The sequence below is a fragment of the Chelonoidis abingdonii genome, chromosome 4 (genome assembly GCF_003597395.2).
Source record: "Chelonoidis abingdonii isolate Lonesome George chromosome 4, CheloAbing_2.0, whole genome shotgun sequence".
NCBI classification, from domain to species: Eukaryota; Metazoa; Chordata; order Testudines; family Testudinidae; genus Chelonoidis; species Chelonoidis abingdonii.
In genome coordinates, this window is record NC_133772.1 from 84,710,160 (window position 1) to 84,728,363 (window position 18,204).

The 18,204-nt window shown below is 49.0% G+C and overlaps 1 protein-coding gene across 4 annotated transcripts in view; it reads right to left on the bottom strand.

Moving 5' to 3' along the window:
- The window catches only part of SLC8A3 (solute carrier family 8 member A3), a 202,266-nt gene that overhangs the window by 9,864 nt on the left and 174,198 nt on the right, over nucleotides 1–18,204 (bottom strand). For all 4 annotated transcript variants that reach the window (XM_075065404.1, XM_075065402.1, XM_075065403.1 and 1 more), the window contains 2 exons: nucleotides 4,165–4,289; nucleotides 3,435–3,534 (listed from right to left, as the gene is read on the bottom strand). In XM_075065404.1, the coding sequence (XP_074921505.1) occupies nucleotides 3,435–3,534; nucleotides 4,165–4,289 (225 nt within the window). The remainder of the gene's footprint in view (nucleotides 1–3,434; nucleotides 3,535–4,164; nucleotides 4,290–18,204) is intronic.

Below are 18,204 nucleotides of genomic sequence, written 5' to 3' on the forward strand. Positions count from 1 at the left end.
TGCAGCGCGCCTCCTGCCGGCTTCCTGAGCTCCTTCCGCCCAGCCTGGAGCTCGCAGCCCCGCCCCCTGACCACGCGGCTCTGAGTGGGGCGGAGCTCAGGAGGCCCGCCGGATGGACACTGCAGCGCCGTGCGGGAACGCTGCTTGTTGCGCTGAGGCTCCAGGAGAGGGGCGGAGGTGGGAGCCTAGGTCGTTCTCTTGGGGGCCCCTGCGGAGCCCGGGGCAAATTGCCCCACTTGCCCCCCCCCCGGGTGGCCCTGATATAGAAAGAATGTACTTGAAAGACATAACATGTCTCAGTATTATTGAGAATCAAATGCATTTTTGCTCATTTTGGTATGTCAGAACAGACCAGTGGTGGACAAGAGGCTACAATTCACTGTAGAAGAATTTGTTTTTCCAAACAAAATATGATTTTTCATATTACTAGCAACCCACATTACTCACAAGCAAATGTAGAAGCTGAGAGAGCTGTACAGACAACTAAGAAAATCCTACAGCAGGAAAATCCATTCCTTGCTCTTCTGAGATACACATCAACATCCATAGAAGCTAGTGGATACAGTCCAGCACAACTCCTGATGGGAAGACAACTCAGAACTACTGTTCCAACTTCAGAAAAGAATCTATCTCCAAAAAGTGGCCAGACACAAAGAGAGCAGACAATTGGATAAAACGGCTAAAAGAACTTATGGACACTTTTACAACAGAGGACTCTCAGTTAGAGAACTGCCAAATCTAGAACCTGGTGACTGTGTTTGTGTCAAACTGGATGGCGAAGAAGGATGAAGAACTGCAGCTGTCCTAAAGAAAAAGAATTAATCACCCAGATGATATGCGATTGAGACTGACAATGGAGAGTTCAACAGAAACTGTCGACATCTACAGTTTGTGCCTCAGAAGGACCAATCGACAGAGCAAACCCTACCGATGGTGCATGCAGAACAAGAAGAAGATGCCAAGATTCCAAGCTGACCAGAGACAGTTGTTGCAACTAATGAGCAGCCAGATGACCAAGTTGTTATGCATTTGGGTTGTGTAATTAAAAAAACCAGTATGATTCAGAGACACTTAATAGACTGATACATACTAAAAGATAGTGTACATTTTATAAATGGTATGAATGTAAAACATAAAGGGAGAGATCTGATGGAATGCTAAACTATATTATAACGTTCAGCCACTAGATGGCACCATGTGTAACACATCTTGCCTGAGCTGGTAACAGAGATACCTGGCAGTGCATTAAAGTATCCTAAAGGGAATACATTTCTTGTCTCTCCCCATGATGGAAGCCCTGTAGCCTGTCTGGTATAGAAGTCTGGTCTGCTAGTAGCAGCCCTGCACCTACTGCGTACAAGCAGTACGACAGAGCTGGCACTCTGTGCACTGTTTATAGGGAGCTGCACTAGCATCTCTGCAGATGCCTGACTGCTTTGCTAACCCTTATGCTGCACTTGAGGATGTGTGTCTTGAAATGTCCGAAGGGATAAATGTGTTAGGGTGAACACCCTCTGTGACAATTCCTTTGTAGAGTCAAAGGCTGGCTTTGGTCATTGAAGTGTGGATGGAATAAAATGTCTATTGTATAAGGATTTCCCATACTCCTCTTCTCCTTCCCAGAATAAAATCAATGACCAAAGCACTAACAACACTGGATTGAACTTATATGAATCTGTTTCCAGCTGGATGAAGCACCATTCTGCCATGGTGTGAGCACTGACTCTCGTAGTTGGTGCCCCAGAGGTAGAGCACCCTAATGTATGCTTGGCAGGAAATACTGAGCAAGGGCTTTAATCAAGCTTCTGAGTTCTTAAGGGCAGACAGTCTGAAGCACAGGGTGGAGCAGCAATCCGTCTTTCTATCAGGGATGGAGAAAGAAACTAAAGATAGGAGGAGGGAAGGAGAGAAAAAGGGTGGGGGTGAGGGATAGAGAGAGCGAGGCTGAGAAAGTCTGCATAAAAAGAAGTGGCAAGAAGAAACGCAGACATCTCTTGCCCCTTCTTCCCCACCCCCCTTTATTTCTCATCATTCTCAGATGCATGAATCACAAGTTGTCTTTGGGGCTCACTAACTGCCTGTGCAGGAACCCATCCCCATAGCTGGCTGGGAATTCACCCCTTTCCAAGAGGACTCCAAGGCACCAAATGGCAAAGTTGCACTCTGACCTTGCACCACACACTATCCTGTCATTCCCCTGATGCCAGCTTGAAAGGGACATGGCCACCAGCTGTTGGTTCATTAAGGGTTTTTAGTTTGTGTTTCACTGTATTAGTCTCTATTGTTTGCAAAGCATTCCTGGAATCTGCAAAATAGAGTCCTAATCCTGCAAATTACTGAGCACTCTGGATTGCAATGAGAGTGCTGAGGACCTCCTGGAACTGGGCACTAAGGCCTGAATCCACAGGTGTTGCAATGCTGAGTGTCACAGTTCACCACTTTTTTTGGGGGGTGGGGTCTAGAAAATCACTGTGAATCACCGTACCTCTGTGAGATGAGTGCAGGGCAAACTTGCTCTCCGACTTCACTGGGGTTTCCCTCCACTCCAGCCCTGAAACCCACTGTTTGGGAAACACTGTCCTAAGCTCTGCCCCTTCACAGAGTTTGGTTCCTAAATCTAGGATACAGGGAGGCACCTAGCTCTGTTTGAGATCCACACCTGGGAGAACAAGCCAGGTGCTTACCTCACTTCACACAAAACAGCCAGAGGAAGAAGAGGTGGCACTGCCCATCTTAGGAATATTAGCCCAGTGGTTAGAACACTTACCTGGGATGTGGGAGACCTGGTTCAATTCCCTCCTTTGCCAGATGGGGAGAAAGGATTTAAAGGGAGGTCTCCCACCTCCCAGGAAGGTGCTTTAATCTGAGAGATGGGATAGTCTTGGGGTAGGAGGAAGGGTGTCTCCCAATCTCTCCTGTTGAAGCTGTTTCACTGTGTCTAAACAAACAGGCATTGGAGCAGGGCTGGCACCTGGATCCCCCGCTGCCTAGGTGGGTGCCGTCACCACCAGGCTGCAGTGTCATTCTCTGAGCCAGTGACTGTGTTTTGAGCAGTAGGTCAAAGCACACTATGGAACTTGTAGTGTGCAGTAGCAAGGTCCATGTAGTGACTGAGTGCGCTATCCATTCCTGTCCCGGATGTGGCTTGCCATGCACTATATCTTTATGTAGACCAGCCCTTAGGTGCGGGAGGCCTATGTTTTTAGAATTGAAGCTCCTGGTTTCTATCCTTGCTATCTCATGCACGTGGTTTAGCTGATACCCATGATCCATGCATGTTTGCAGTCCATGAAGTTACTAGAGCTGAATACCACTGAGGAAGCAGAGGCAGTTTCAGGCTGGCTTACACAGGCGCTCAGAGACCCAAATCTTGCTAGTACATTCCCTTAGGGTTGGTGACCTTGTTATAGCTGGGCACCCTCAGGTCCCCTCACCTGCACTAACAGTAATGGCTTCCATGAACTGGTCCCTCCAGGAATGTGTCCCTACAACCAAAGCCAGGTTTGTCTTCTTAATCAGCTTGTCCACGGTACTCTGTCAATGGGACAAAAATGCACAGCAGTTAAACCAGCTTTGACACCACGTGCTGTTCTGAGAGAACACAGTACTCAGCACTGTGCTGAGAGGAGCACTCTCGCCCTTCCACAGTGGCTGCAACAGACACTCCCCCTGCCAGGGAGATGAAGCCCCAAAAGATGGGGCTGGTGGCTAGAACCAAGCAGCTGCCCTTCTCTTTGTGCAGTGTAGATTCTCCTCAGGCTTCTCCCTGCCCCTCATCCATCCTTCCTCTCCCCAGGCATTTCCACCTCACGCGCTCTTTCCATAGGGGTTGCTTTGTCCCCCATCATCTCAGGACACTTGCTCCTCCTCTGTCAATGGGGTAACTTACCTGCTCTCTCCACAAGGCGCTCATACACCTTCCCTTCATCTCTCCTTAGGCTGCTCCCTTGTGCCTCTTTCCTCCGGGTTCTCCCTTAATCTCTCTCTGCTAGGACTCTTTCTTCAGGCACGCTCTCATTCTCTCTCTTCCCCCTTGGCCACTCCCCCTCTCTCTCATGGCTGTCCTCTCTGTTCAAGCCTCTCCCTATATCCCTTCCCTCCGGCTGCTTCCTCTCCAGTGACACTATTATCTCCTCATGAAGAGCTCCGGTACCCAGCACTGACCTTGAATTCATAGGACTCCTCAATGATGACCTCTAATTTGGGATGCTCGCCCAACACCGGCTTCCCCATCTCTGCAATCCTCTTGGCTTCCTCCTCTTCGATGGTCAGCTTCCTCTCTGCCACTTCTGTGAAAACAGCATCAACACTCAGCTGAAGCTGAGCACAAGGCAGGGATGCTTGGTAGATGCTGTGAAATGCCTTGGGCACAAATACACACCTCTCACATTTTGCTGAGTTCAGAATGAGCCTCATGAGAGTTAATGGTGGGACATTAGGTGAGTGGGCTTTTTAAAGAGCTTCTTGTACCTTCAATGGATTATACTTCTCCTGAAAATGAGGAACTTATCCCACCAGCTCGAGCCAGGCACATACTGGGGAAAGCACCCCCTGTAATGCTAACGCACTTCAGTCCTTACCTACTTCCTCACCTTGAATATTCCAGTCCTTCTTTCCCCTCCACTGCCCATGTGCCTCACTCTGGATCTGCAGCACCCTCAGCTATTCCTACTCTGGGCTTCTCCATTGTAAACCTAGACTGAGCACATCAAGCTGATTGCCCTTGCGGCATACGCTGGGCTTCAACCCAGGCCTCCAGAAGTGAAAGACTAGTGCATTAAGGGCTTGATCCTTTGCCATCGGAGCTAATGTGAGTTTTCCCATAGCCTTTAATGGGAATAGGATCAAGCTCTAAGACACTAGTGATGAAAAGTGCTAGGTTAGGTATCCCTATTATTACAGTACTGAGCACCCCTAAACCTGATTTTAGTAAAACTGTGAGTAGGCATATTCTGTCCTCTTCATCCACATGGTACAACTAGTGATGGCAATGAGAGTTCTGTAGGAGGAATGAGTGAAGAATACGCTCCTGGCCACAAGGTCTCAGTCAATCTGGAGAGGGAAGAAGCAGTTAACAGGTCCATAACTGTCCCCGCTCTCACTTCTGGCTTGCCAGAACAATTCATTGCCATTTACAGAATGTTGAGGGGGTGACATGTCCAGGTTATTTCACAGCAGTGGGAGATAGCAATGGGGCCTACCTTCCCCGAGGGGGACATCACCTAGAGTTGGAACGTAGTGAGAACTGGCAGCACGAGTCCAGAAACGTCTTGACTAGGAAAGGGTGTGCTCCTGCAGGGCTGCCCTCATTTTCACTGGCAGCCTGCAAATACATTGTTTCTATTAAGATTTTTAATAGAAACACTCATGTTTTTGAGGAGCAAAAGCCAAGATTTCACTGAAAACACAAAAGATCTCAGGGAGAAAAGATCTCAAGGGACATAACTAATTGTTTAAAAAAATAAAAATGGTCCTTTACCCTGTCTTGCACCTCTTTATTAGTCTGACACGCACCCCTCCCCAATTCCTTCCCCTGCTTAAGCAACCACAGCTTTAGTGGGATTGAAGCACCAATTCTTGTTACACTTCAACACAAGAGCCCTTTTAAGAAAATGTTAATGTGCAGAGACGTTTTCTAGTTTGAATTGAACAAGAGATAGAATCCTTTTATTCCCCTTTGATTCGAAAATTGCTTTGAGCAGTCTATTCCATTCAGGGCTTGCTTTAACTCTCACCCAGATACATATTCACAGGGGCAGGCACAGACACTCTTAATTCTTTCATTCTACACTGTAATTACGCTTACGTCACGCTGTGCATTTCCTGGGGGATTCCTATCACTGGAAAATGTACAGGAAAAAATAGGTCAGGGACCAAGAGGGCTTTTTCATATAAAACTGGATGATTAATCCTTGATGGAGAAAAAAGTGTTCCCAAGCTTCTGAAGGTGGGAAACAAGGTGCCCCATGTGGTGCTGCCTGTGAGGAGCAATCCACTAAGACATCCCCTTGTGGTGTTATCTCTGGTCCTGGCTGATACCCTGAAGGCTCCCCATGTGACATTGTCCATGGTAACGATGCAGAATCAACCAATCCATTGATGTGGATGCTGTCCATGGTGCTAACTATGGTTTCCACCCCACCCCACTCCACCCCCTAGCTTGCTGGGCTAACAAAATGAAAGTGGAGACTGGCACTAGGATGAAGGTGGAGATGATTATTCATGCATTTATCTTCAAATTCTGTATTGTGATTGGACCTGGCCATGGTTGTTAGCTTTCCCACTGACTTCCATGTCATAGGTTTTTGTTCACATGGCTGTTTGGGATGAAACTTCCTTTCATTTGACTTTTGGGATTCATGTGCAAACGTACATATTCAGGATGGAAGTGTTTTCCTGGCCAATCTCTATATATACTGGCTTCACATGTTTGGGAGCAAGGGTGTAAGGAGGCCTGAATAGAGTAGGAGAGCCTCGTGAAAAAACGGTTACGCACCTTCTCGTAACTGTTGTTCTTCGAGGTGTGTTGTTTGTGTCCATTCCAAGCAGGTGTGTGCATGTGCATGGTAGCTGGAAGATTTTTCCCATAGCAGCCTCCGTCAAGTTGGTCTGGGCACCCCCTGGAGTTACATCTTTATGGAGCTCAGTATAGAGCCCTGCCGTCCCACCACCCTTTGGGAGGAAAGCTGGGTGAAATCTGAGCTGGACCTTGTCCTTATGGAACACAGTGTAAGGGGGCTCTGATGTCAGGGTCTTGAGCTCAGAATCCCTCCTGGCTAAGGTTATCGCTACCAGAAATGACACCTTGTATGAGAGATAGAGCAGAGAGCATGTTGCCAAAGGTTCAATTGGCGATCCCATGAGTCTGGAAAGGACCAGACTGAAGTCCCAAGCCGGGACAGGCTGCTGGACATGCGGGTATAGCCTATTGAGACCTTTAAGGAAACGGCTGACCATAGGGTTAGGGAAGACCGAGCGGCCCTCTCCACCTGGATGAAAGGCAGAGATGGTGGCCAAGTGAACCCTTATTGATGACATGGACAGCCCCTGCTGCTTGAGATGGAGAAGATAAGTGGCACAGAGGTGAGCGTCGGGGATCAATAATGCTGTGCGGACTAGATTGAAAATCTCTTCCACCTAGCGAGGTAGGTAGCCCTGGTGGAGGGTTTTCTACTGCCCAGGAGGACTTGTCTAACTGAGACAGAGCAGGAGAGCTCCATAGGGTTCAGTCACGGAGCTTGCATGCCATGAGGTGCAGCAACTCGAGGTTCGGATGCTGGAGCTATCAATATCACGGAAGCTTGTTCCCTCCAAATCTTGACAAGTATCTTGTGAACAAGAGGGACAGGAGGAAACATGTAGAGGAGATGGCCTTCCCATGGGAGGAGGAACACGTCCATGATGGAGCCCAATCCAGTGATGATGCATCCGTCACTAGGGAGAGAGACGGCTGAGGGCTGGAGAAGGGGAGGGAGTCGAGAACCTGGCGGGGCAGGGTCATGACCCTGTCCAAATTGCCCCAGGCCGGCCAATACACCAACACTAGCCACAACTGAAGAGGCCGAAGTCTGAGTCTGGCATGTCGCACCACGCAGGTACAGGCTGCCATGTGTCCTAGAAGTTTCAGCAATTCCTTGCTGTGATGGTGGGGAACTGCCTGAGACCTCGTATGATGTCGCCCAGGGACTGAAACCTTGCTTCTGGGAGGTATGCCCTGGCTTGTGTTGAGTCAAGTACTGCCCCTATAAACTCTAGTCTCTAAACCAGGAACAGCATTGATTTCCTTTCGTTCAGAAGAAGGCCCAGTTCATTGAACGTCGATCTTATGAAGCTGACTTGTGTCTCCACTTGAGACCTGGAATGGCCCTTGATGAGCCAGTCATCAAGGTGCGGGAACACCTGTACCTGCCGTCTGCGCAGGAATGCAGCCACGACTGCCATGCACTTGGTGAACACTCAAGGAGCTGCTGACAGGCTGAAGGGGAGGACTGTGAACTGGTAGTATGTGTTGTTCACCACAAACCTGAGGTATTTTCTGTGGGACAGCGTTATTGCTATGTGAAAATACACGTCCTTCAAGTCGAGGGTGGCATACCAGTCTCCTGGATCCAATGAAGGGATGATGGAGACCAAAGAGACCATGTGAAACTTGAGCTTCTTCACAAACTTGTTGAGTTCTCACAAGTCTAGGATGGGCCTGAGCCCACCTTTGGCTTTCAGAATTAGTAAATACCAGGGATAGAAACTCTTGCCCTTCTGCTCCTGAGGAACCTCTTCCACTGTCCCTAGCAAAAGGAGTGAGTGCTCCTCCTGTATAAGGAGCTGCTTATGAGAGGTGTCCCTGAAGAGGGACAGGGAAGGGTGGGAGGGCACAGAATTTGATGGAGTATCCCCTCTCTACTATGTGGAGCACCCAGTGGTCTGAAATGATATGGGATCATGCCTGGTAGAAAGGGGACAGTCGGGACAAAAAGGTAAGGCAGGGCAGATCCAGTTCTTGTTCTGGTGTGCCGTCCTCAACCACACCTTCAAAAGGTTGGTTTGGGGCTGGAAGATGGTTTGGGCTGGCCAGAGCCCTGTCCTGAGGACAGGTGTGGCCTTTTTGTGCTGCTCCTATTCCTCCTCCGGAAAACGTCCTGTCGGTTCTGTTGGTAGAACCACAGAAGAGGCTGAGAACGGAAAGGCTTCTGCTGCATGGCAGGAGTGTGTAGGGCCAAGGATTTGAGGGTGTCCCTAGAGTCTTTTCAGTTGTGTAGCCTTTTATCTGTCTTTTCCAAAAACAGAGTCACACCCTCAAAGGGGAGGTCCTGTATGGTCTGCTGGACCTCGTACAGGAGACCAGAGACCAGGAGCCCCTTCTCATGGCCACCTCCGTAGACATGACTGTCATGGCTGCATCAGTACAGTCCAGCACAGACTGGGGGGAAGCTCAGGAGATTAGCTTGCTCTCCTCAACCAAGGCTGAAAACTCAGCACGGGAGTCTAGGGGGAGCAGTTCTGCAAATTTTGCCATTGCGCCGAGGTATTATAAGAGTACTGGCTGACAATGGCCTGTTGGTTGGAAATTTGGAGCTGCAATCCACCTCTGGAATAGACCTTCCTCCCAAAAGGGTCAAGTTTTTTAGCCTCTCTGTTTTTGGGGGAGGGGCCTTGGAAACCTTGCTGCTCATGCTGATAAGCAGCATCCACAACAAGGGAATCAGGTTGCGGGTGGGAATAAAGATGTTCATAACGTTTAGAGGGCACAAAATATTGCCGTTCATTGCGCTTGGCAGTGAGTGGGAATGAGGCTGGGGTCTGCCACAGGGTTTTGTTGGTGTATGCAATTGTTTTTATGGGTGGCAGGGCAATACGGGAAGGTCCAGAGGGCACGAGGATATCCACCATGGGATCAGAGTCCTCTACTACCTCCTCTGCCTTGATGCCCAGACTCTGGGCAACCCGGCACAGCAATGGCTGCAACACCCGATTGTCATCGAGCGCCAGGGCTATGGCGGTGCCAGCCAGCACCTTGTCCGGCAATGACTAGGCAGAAACCACAAAGAACAGTGGCTGTTCCCTGCCATCGGCACCCAAGGGATCCCATGACTCTTGGAGATCCCGGGCAGGTGCTGATGCAGATGGTGCCATACTTAGAGCTGGGGCTATTGGCACTGAACTCAGTGCCAATGTCAGCATTGGAGCTGCCGCTGGTGGCAGTGTCGGTGCTGGAGCTGCCGTTGGGGCTGGGGATGCTATCAGTGCCACCGCTGGCGCAGGAGCTGCTGTTAAGGCCATTGCTCATAACAGCGGCGCTCCCTATGCTGGCACCTAAGCCAATGTCAGCAGCGAAGCTGCAGCTGCTGCCGAAGTTGGTCCTGAAGTTGGTGTCAGCAACGGTGCTGCAGCTGATGGTGTCGACACCGGTGGCGGTGGTTCAATGGCCGGTTGTTCAGCCAGTGGGATAAAGGTGGCTGAAGCCATTGAAGTTGCTGCTGAGTGGGACCCTTGGCTCCTTCCCTGCCTCTGGTGAAAGGCCCCAGGAGTCCAGAAGGGCCACTGCAAGGGGTTCTGCCACTGCAGTGGCCATGGCACTGGGTAAGCCTGTCTCTCCTGCTGTCACCTGGACCTCCTGCTTCTGCTCTTATTGGAGCGGTAGGAGTCTGATTCTGACTCTGAGGTCTCCAAAAAGAAAGACCACAGAGGAGCTGTGCTTTGGGACACTGAATATTGGGCACTCGGGGACCGACTGGGTTCTCTCACTGGAAGTGTTGATGTTGGGAGTGCCGTGGAAAAGGGGAGTGCCAGGACATCATCGTTGGCATCCCTCTTGACTGCACCTGCCGCAGTGGTGCTGACGGGGTCGGAGCCTCCTCTGTTCCAGGGGGTCAGAACAGCGGTGTGAGGTGCAGCAAGTTTTGAGCCACCTCAAATGCCTTTGGTGTCAAGGGGAGCGGCAGCCGTCCGCTCCTTAGATTTGCCTGGGGGAGAATGCTCCCTCTTCAGTTTCTTCTTCTTCTAAGGCATCGGTGACTGAAACTGGTGCCTAGACACAGACTGGCCACGGGTGGAGCCATGCAGGTACTGAGCATCTCGGGAGGAGACCTTTCTTGGCATCGGTTCCCAAGATGATGGTGCCAATGCGCTCTGTGCCAACAAGGATGTGCTGGGTGCGGGGTCCCCTGACCCTGGGTCTGAGAGGGGGCAAAGAGCTGCCTCCATTAGGAGAACCTTAGGCCACTCTTCCCCTTTTTTAATAGTTCTGGGATGGAATTTGCAGCAGATCCTACAGTGGTCCTTTTGTTGACCTTCCCCTAGGAACCTTAAACAAAAAGCATGGGGGTCACTCTTTGGCATGCACTTAGCGCAGACCTCACAGGTTTTAAACCCCAGGGACTGCGGCATACCCCAGTTCCAGGGAGTCAGAAAGGGGAGGGGGAACCCCAACTAACTCTAAACTAAGAAACTATAATCCTATACTAACTGATTAAGAACTATGTACAACAACGAAGATAAAGACACCTGCTAAGCAAGGACTATGGGACGTTCCAGCTAACCGTCACTGGCGGTAAGAAGGAACTGAGGGGCTGGCGGGTTGGCAAGGCTCTATTATTGAGCGCCATGAAGATGCGACTCCAGGGGGCGCCAAGTCTGACTGGATGGACACTGATATGGGAAAAATCTTCCGACTCCTGTGCCCGTGTGCGCGCACACACCTGATTGGAATGGACACAAACAAGCACTTGAAGAAGAAAAATCACTGACTTTTTCAAATATAAATAATACAATATTGGCATGATGCCGAAAAGGGAAAACTGGGGAGAGGCATGGAGATGCTTGAACAACAACAGTCCCTTGCCTGCAGGCACCTGGCACATGTTCTGTCTTCAGGAGCTGTCTGCAGTGTGGTTAGGCTCTCAGGATCAAGTCCCATGGGAAACCACCTCTACCAATTCCACAGACTTATTTATAAGCTCCTGCAGCCATGTGGTCACCTGACAGTACAACACTGAATGGCTGCTGACAGGAGACCCATCAAGCCCACTGCCATTGACAGGCTGAACGGAGAGCCAGCAAGCAGCTGGGCCAGTGACTAGGGCAGAGTCGGGGAACTAGCTGAAGCAGCAAGGTGGTGATGGTAGGTTCCTTGTTGCTACTTCAGCATTTGAATTTAGGATAGCACAAGCTCATGATGTGGTTTGCTGTGGAAAAGCTGCTCTTGGTGAGTGGGTATGTGCCCTGTATAGGAGAGAGCAGGAATCTGCAGAAGGATGGGTGAAACCAGCAGAGGGACCAAGACATGCTGCAGGAACAGCAACAGCAAAGCAGGAGGGATAGAGGCGTAGGCAGCTGGAGATGTACCAGCAGCAAGTGATTGAACAGTCAGAGGAGGCCAATCAGAATTGGCATCCAGTGTAAGAGGCCAGAAATGATTATCTGAATGCTAGCACAGAGGCTGTGCCTGCTCTGAGTCCCTGAACTGCTCATGAGGTGGACACTGCTACTTCTGGCCAACAGGTACCAGTGCTGCTGCCAGGTGGATACTACTCCTGCTGCTCCCTGTGGTTAGGTCAGCAGCATCAACCACCTTCTGCTCATCGGGCTGCTGAAATGGGTACTGTTGCTTCTCCTGTTGACAGGCAGTGTGAGATTCTCTCTCTGGTGCCCTGGCTGCGGAGATGACTACTAGTGCAAGTCAACCGGAGTCTCCCGATGACATTGGGACTGCTGGAGGGAACACTCCTATGTCTCCTGCTGCTAATGAACTGCATCCTTCTGATCTGCAGACTGGAGCTGAGAGCCTTCTCCAGACTTTGGAGGCTGATGGACACATCTGACTAATGGACACACCCCACCGTTATTATTTGACAAGTTGCATGGAATTTCATAAAACAACCAATCAACCAAGCACCCTCGAACAAGTAGATCTGGAGATTGACAAAACGGTGCGGCTGACACCAGCATCATCCTCACCGACAAGCGTCATCTCATCAACAAGGGACGTCAGGATGTCAGTCAAGAGTCCTTGCAAGTGGCAACTTTGACCACACAAATTTCAGACTGCTGACTTTCTGAGCCTGAGTGGGAGGGCTCTAAGAAGTGGGAAGATACAACACAGAGGAGTCTTGCTCTGGCCAAGCACTGAGGCAGGAATTACTCAGGGATTCTTGTACAGTTTATAAACACTCCAGGTAATGTCAGAGACACTGAGGTTTATGAATCCTGTACAGATTCCAGCAGATCTCCTATTCCTCACAAGAAGTCATATAGGGATTATAAACTCAGCATGGACTCTTTTTATAAACCTTGCCTGGACTCACAAACCCTGCCAGATTGATTGCAAAAGTTATAGACCCTACAAGGCCTGCAGAGTTTATGAAATACACAAGGAATCCTAAGGCAGTTGATACTACATTTATCCATCGTAAAAGCAGACACAAATACATCCATCTTTTGAAATCAATAACGTACTTCAAAATGTCGCAGCAGACTTCTCAAGCTCTACAATTGGCAATCCTCTTTTCAGCAGATGGGAATAAGTTGGTAAACTGCACAGAGCAACAGAGGCTGCAGCAACTGGCAAAAAACTAGCAGTAACAAGGCACAGTGGAGCTCCGAGAGAAGGAGCTGGGAGGCAATGGGCACAGGACAGGTTACCATGTGAGGGGAGAGGATCCAAGGGCACAGAGTGGCAGAGGCAGGAGTGCAGTTGGGTCAGGGTGGCAGCACCAGAGGACATTACCCTGCCTTTTGGCCCTTTGCTACATGTCCTATTGCACATTTTGTTTTTAGGAAATCAAGAGGCCCATGTCACAGAACAATTAGTAGAAAATGTTTGGAAATGAAAGCGTCAAAGGAAATTCCTAGATGATTCACAATATGTCTCAATAAGTGAAGGGAAAAAGAAAGCCTCAAATACGTATTTAAAAAACCAATCAAACATTAGAAAGCCAGTGAAATTCTAAGTTAAGTTTAAACTTCAAAAAATCCCCAAAGTACTGAAAGTGCAGAGCTGGAGTACCCCAAACAATTTTAACTATGCCTCTGTATTGCCACCAGTTCTCCATGCTAATTTAAGCGGCAATCTTATGTCTGGACACTTTATATCTACAATGTTGACAGTATGAGCCACATGTGTCAGCTGAATGGTATCATACTCATCGTATGTCTGTAAATGACACTCAAACATACTCTGTGGGTGCCACCTACATGACCAATTCACTGTCTGGTAGCAAGACAGAAAAAACAACATTTCTAGGCACTAAATCCAAGAGTTATAGCATGCTCATCACCATGGTAGCTGAGCCACCTTCAAGTCTCAGATTTTTTAAAACAAATTATTGCTTTGCTTTTTCATTCTCCCTCCTATTTGTTTGTTTTATTTATTGTGGAAAATCTAAGTGAATTAAGCGAGTTTTGTGATTTGTTCTGTGGGTGATGAGGGCCATGGTCATTCTGCTGTGAGATCTATATTGATGGGCAGCTGGGAAGAACATTCTGTCTCCTACACTCATGTGTCTCACCCTTGTGGCTCACAGTTGTATTGTTCTGCTGTAATGTCATTGTTAATGGCAGTCATGGTCATGTGGAGAGAGCCACATCCTCAGGTAACCTTCGCCAGTCCCCTGGAAGGCTTTGGAAATCAGGACGAAAAACCTTGATTTTGATTCTGTGTTCCACAAGAGGCAATGCACACAGTGGAGCACTGGATGTTGTGCATTCAGTGGACCGTGTTGCTGAGTGCTTGGGCCACCTGCAGATGGAAGAGGGCATTGTTATAAGTTGCAACCACTTAGGCATCTGGAAGCAGAGAAGAGGCCAAAAAGGCCTGGTCTTTCTTGATGAGTGCAAGACACTTCTACTGTGCTTCCTGCTAGCCATCACCATGACCTCCATCTTCTCCATGCTGAGTTTCAGCCAACTATTCTTCATCCAGGGGCTGATGACTCTATAGTAGCTGGGAGATGGTGCTGATAGCATTGGATATTAAAGAAATGTAGAGCTAGGCATCATCTGCATATAGCTGTCACCTGAGACTGTGCTATTACATGATCTCTTCCTGCAGCTTCATGTACCCTTCATGAAAAATCAGATGAAGGAGAAGACTGAAATTTTTGGGACTCTACAGATGAGGGCAGAGAGTAGTTGCTTATCCTGATTCCTGAGTGTTCAGTTTGAGAAGATAGATTGGTGTTATCTCAGAGATACGTGTTAACCCAAGCTAAGTGATTGGCACAGACTAGAAGTTTCAAATGCCGTGCCAACATCCAGCGGTATGAATATGCCATTTGTCCATGGATAAGAGGCCATCTTGCCTATTGTCCTTAATATACACATAAAAGTTTTAACCAACACACATCTCACCTTTTCAGGAGTTGTCTCCTCTATAGTGAGATCGATGCTGCTGCAATCGATGCAGCAGGGGTCGATTTAGCGGGTCTAGTGACGACCCGCTAAAACGATGGCAGAGCGCTCTCCAGTTGACCCCGGTACTCCAGCTTTCTGAGAAGAGTAAGGGAAGTGAACTGGAGAGCATCTCCTGTCAACTCAGCACAGAGAAGACACTGGGATAAGTCGACCTATGCTTCATCGATTCCAGCTACATTATTCACGTAGCTGGAGTAACGTAACTTAGGTCGACTTACCCCGGTAGTGAAGACAAGCCCTCTGTCTCTCTCATCTCAGTGATTCTCTGACAAAGCCTCCCAACCTGTATCTTCACAGTAAGGCAAAGAACTATTATTATCCCTACATTACAGATGTGGGATCTGAGCAAGGAGGAGAATTTCTCAAGGTCAAAGAGCAAACAAACAGTAGAGCTGGGCATAGATCCCAGTTGTTCTGGCTCCCTGTCCTTTGTTCAAAGCAGTATGTGCTATATTGGCAGGAAAAAGTTAAATTTAAGTCTGGGTTGACCTAAAATACAGGTCCTTGAACCCAGAGGAGTATTCCCTGCAGGGGGTGTATGTCCAACTGCAGTGTCCAAGGGCTCATTGGATAAATTTGGGAGGCCTTCAGGAGGAGGGATATGGTCAAATGTTCCTACCTTCATGTGCCTCTCTACATGAGTGCATCTGAGCGCATAAAACTCTCCCCTCCCCTCCTCAGCAGAAAAATAACAAGGGCTATGATAGTTTTTTTAAAGAAAGACCATTTTTAATTTGGCAGGTCAAGTCTGTCAAGGTGAACGCTGCCAAACAGCAGCTTAATTATTAACCAGTCCTGATTTCTGTTTGTATCAGCCTCAACACGCAGCTTTCAATGTGGATTGCACCCTGGACTCCTGGCTGTCAACTCCAATTAGCCTGATAAGGTCTGGAGACACCAGGCAAGAAAAGAAGCCTGGCAGTTCTTCCTGGGTTCCCTCCTCTGTCTCTTAGAGATGGGTAAGGCTGGATGAAGGGCTTCCTCCTAACTCCTTCTAGTCTGAACATAAGCGAATGCAAACATTATTCCTATTATTTAACATGCAGACTGTGGGAGCACATATAGGTCTCAACCAGGTTAGGCCCCGTTGTGCTAGGTGCTGTATGAACATACGACAATCCTTGCCCCAAAGAGCTCAGAGTCCATAAGACAAGATCTAACAGGTGGGGAGGGTGGAAGTGATGGGGATGTGAACAATTCCCAGGCAGTCAGTTTTAGTGATGACAGCTCATGTGAATAGCAACACAGACTTACGGATAGACTGTTTCCTGATTCAGGGTCACAATCTGCCCACACGGCCTTACCACAGGACAAAATGCTTTGTAATGGTAAGTGACAAAGAGTTTCACTAAACACCCCAAAGCCTTATGCAGAATTATTCAGTCTGCTAAACCAGTCTGGAAATGTCAGGCTCTCTCTGCGGAGGAAGGCGGGACCGTGTTGCAGGGAGTCAGCTCTCTGAGGCCTTCTCTTTCTGGCTCTGTCACTGACTCGGTCTGTCACTTTAATGCTCCAGCCCTCAGTTTCTCCACCCGCACCATGGAAATAGCACTTGTCTACCAACATGGGCATCATGTCGGTTAAGTCACTGATATTTGGAAAGTGCTTTGAGATCGGTCCATGGACAGCACCATAGCAGTGTCAAGCATGCTGAGTGTGAGATTGCAGCATTTGAGGCTGGAAATACTGGGAACACATCCCTTCTGGGCACTTCTAGTACCAGCCAGAACTGGGAAGGACAGAGGCATCTGTGAAAATGGGGCTGCCTGTAATAGCAGGGGACAGGACTCATTGATCCTCAGGTGCCTACCAATCCAATGTCCCAATAACACTAATTTAGAATAAAAACATGTTCTCCAAAATGTGTGGAGGCCCGCACAGGTGAAAGAGGCTGGATGAAGCTGGGCTACATTCATGATGTTGACCCCTTGCTAAACAGCTGGGCATTGCCTGGGAGTTGTCTAATTCACAGGGATTTCAAGGGTTGGGGATGCTAACTGGGGAAGAAGGAAGATTTCCAGCTGCTGTGAGATAAATGCAAATGACCAGTCTTAGAAACAGCAGTTCAAGACACTTTGTCTCTTTTTGGCTGGGAACACCCTCACCTGCCTGACCTACCCTCACAATGTGACCCAGCTGTCCCTGCCATTGCTTCTCAACATCGTCCCTGGGTAGGAAGGAGGTGGGGTGCACTGGAAGCTCAAACTAGGGGTGAGGAAGAAGCAACAATGGCTCAGAGAGAGAGATGGGGTACATGGCTAATTCATTCTGTGCAGGGATGATGAGGCACTTGACTCAAGGGAGTTGGGGGACATATTGAGGTAATAGGAGTGCGGTTCACATCGGGTGAGGGGCATGGAGGCTGAGCAGCTGTCATGCAAAGACAAAGAGGTGATATCAAACAGAACATGGTAATCTTGGTCCTGCAGGACAGCACTCTAAGGCTTTCCCGGTATTGGTTGCCAGTGTGAAACACACCATATCCCACTTGGCTGTGCACCAGCTAGTGTCAAGAAATAAAGTGACACTGCAGGAGATGCCAGCAGGAGACTCAGAGCTGCCCTTCCCCAACCTGCTCTCTAAAATGCTTGTCACCTATAGGGGAAACCTGAGAGAACCTGGCTGGGTCAGCATCAGCCTGCGCATGCAAGGGAGTCTCCTCCATCTCATGTCCCAGCAGCACTCACTTCCTTCTAGCAAGCATAGCTCTTTAACAGAACTGCCAAGAAGCTTTCCTTTTGCTGTTTTTATTCTAAGAGCCAAATTCTTCCCCCATCCTCCTGTGTCCTGGGCATGGGCCCTTCCTATGGCCTAGGAGCACAGGTTAGTGTAGCTATGCTGGAGGGTGAGGGGACACAATCCTCCACCTAACTTCACAGATTAGCTGCTGGGCTGTGGCTCCACTGGCTCCTGTCCAGGGCACATCAGGGCTTATGTCTTTGTACTGCAGATGTGCTGGAGCCCACAGGCTGAAGTGAGGGCTTCACTGGGCTCATCGCTGTCCAAACACTGAGAAAGAGACAGGCCCGAAGACTTACAAGGAGAGTTTTATGGACGGTTCTGAAGGTGGATAATGAGGTAGCTTTGCAGATGTGTATGGGGAGCTCCTCCCAAGCACCGGGGTGGTGGGGGCAGCCCAGGAGAAAGCACAAAGAAAATTTAACCAGTGGGTGTTGGAGGCTGGTATGATGGGCCGGCTGGAGGCAGGAGTGGATCTTTTGATAGTGAATCAGAGATGATAGGTCAAGTGGGGATTGGTCATGAAGGGCCTGGAAAGTAACAACAAGTAGTTTATGT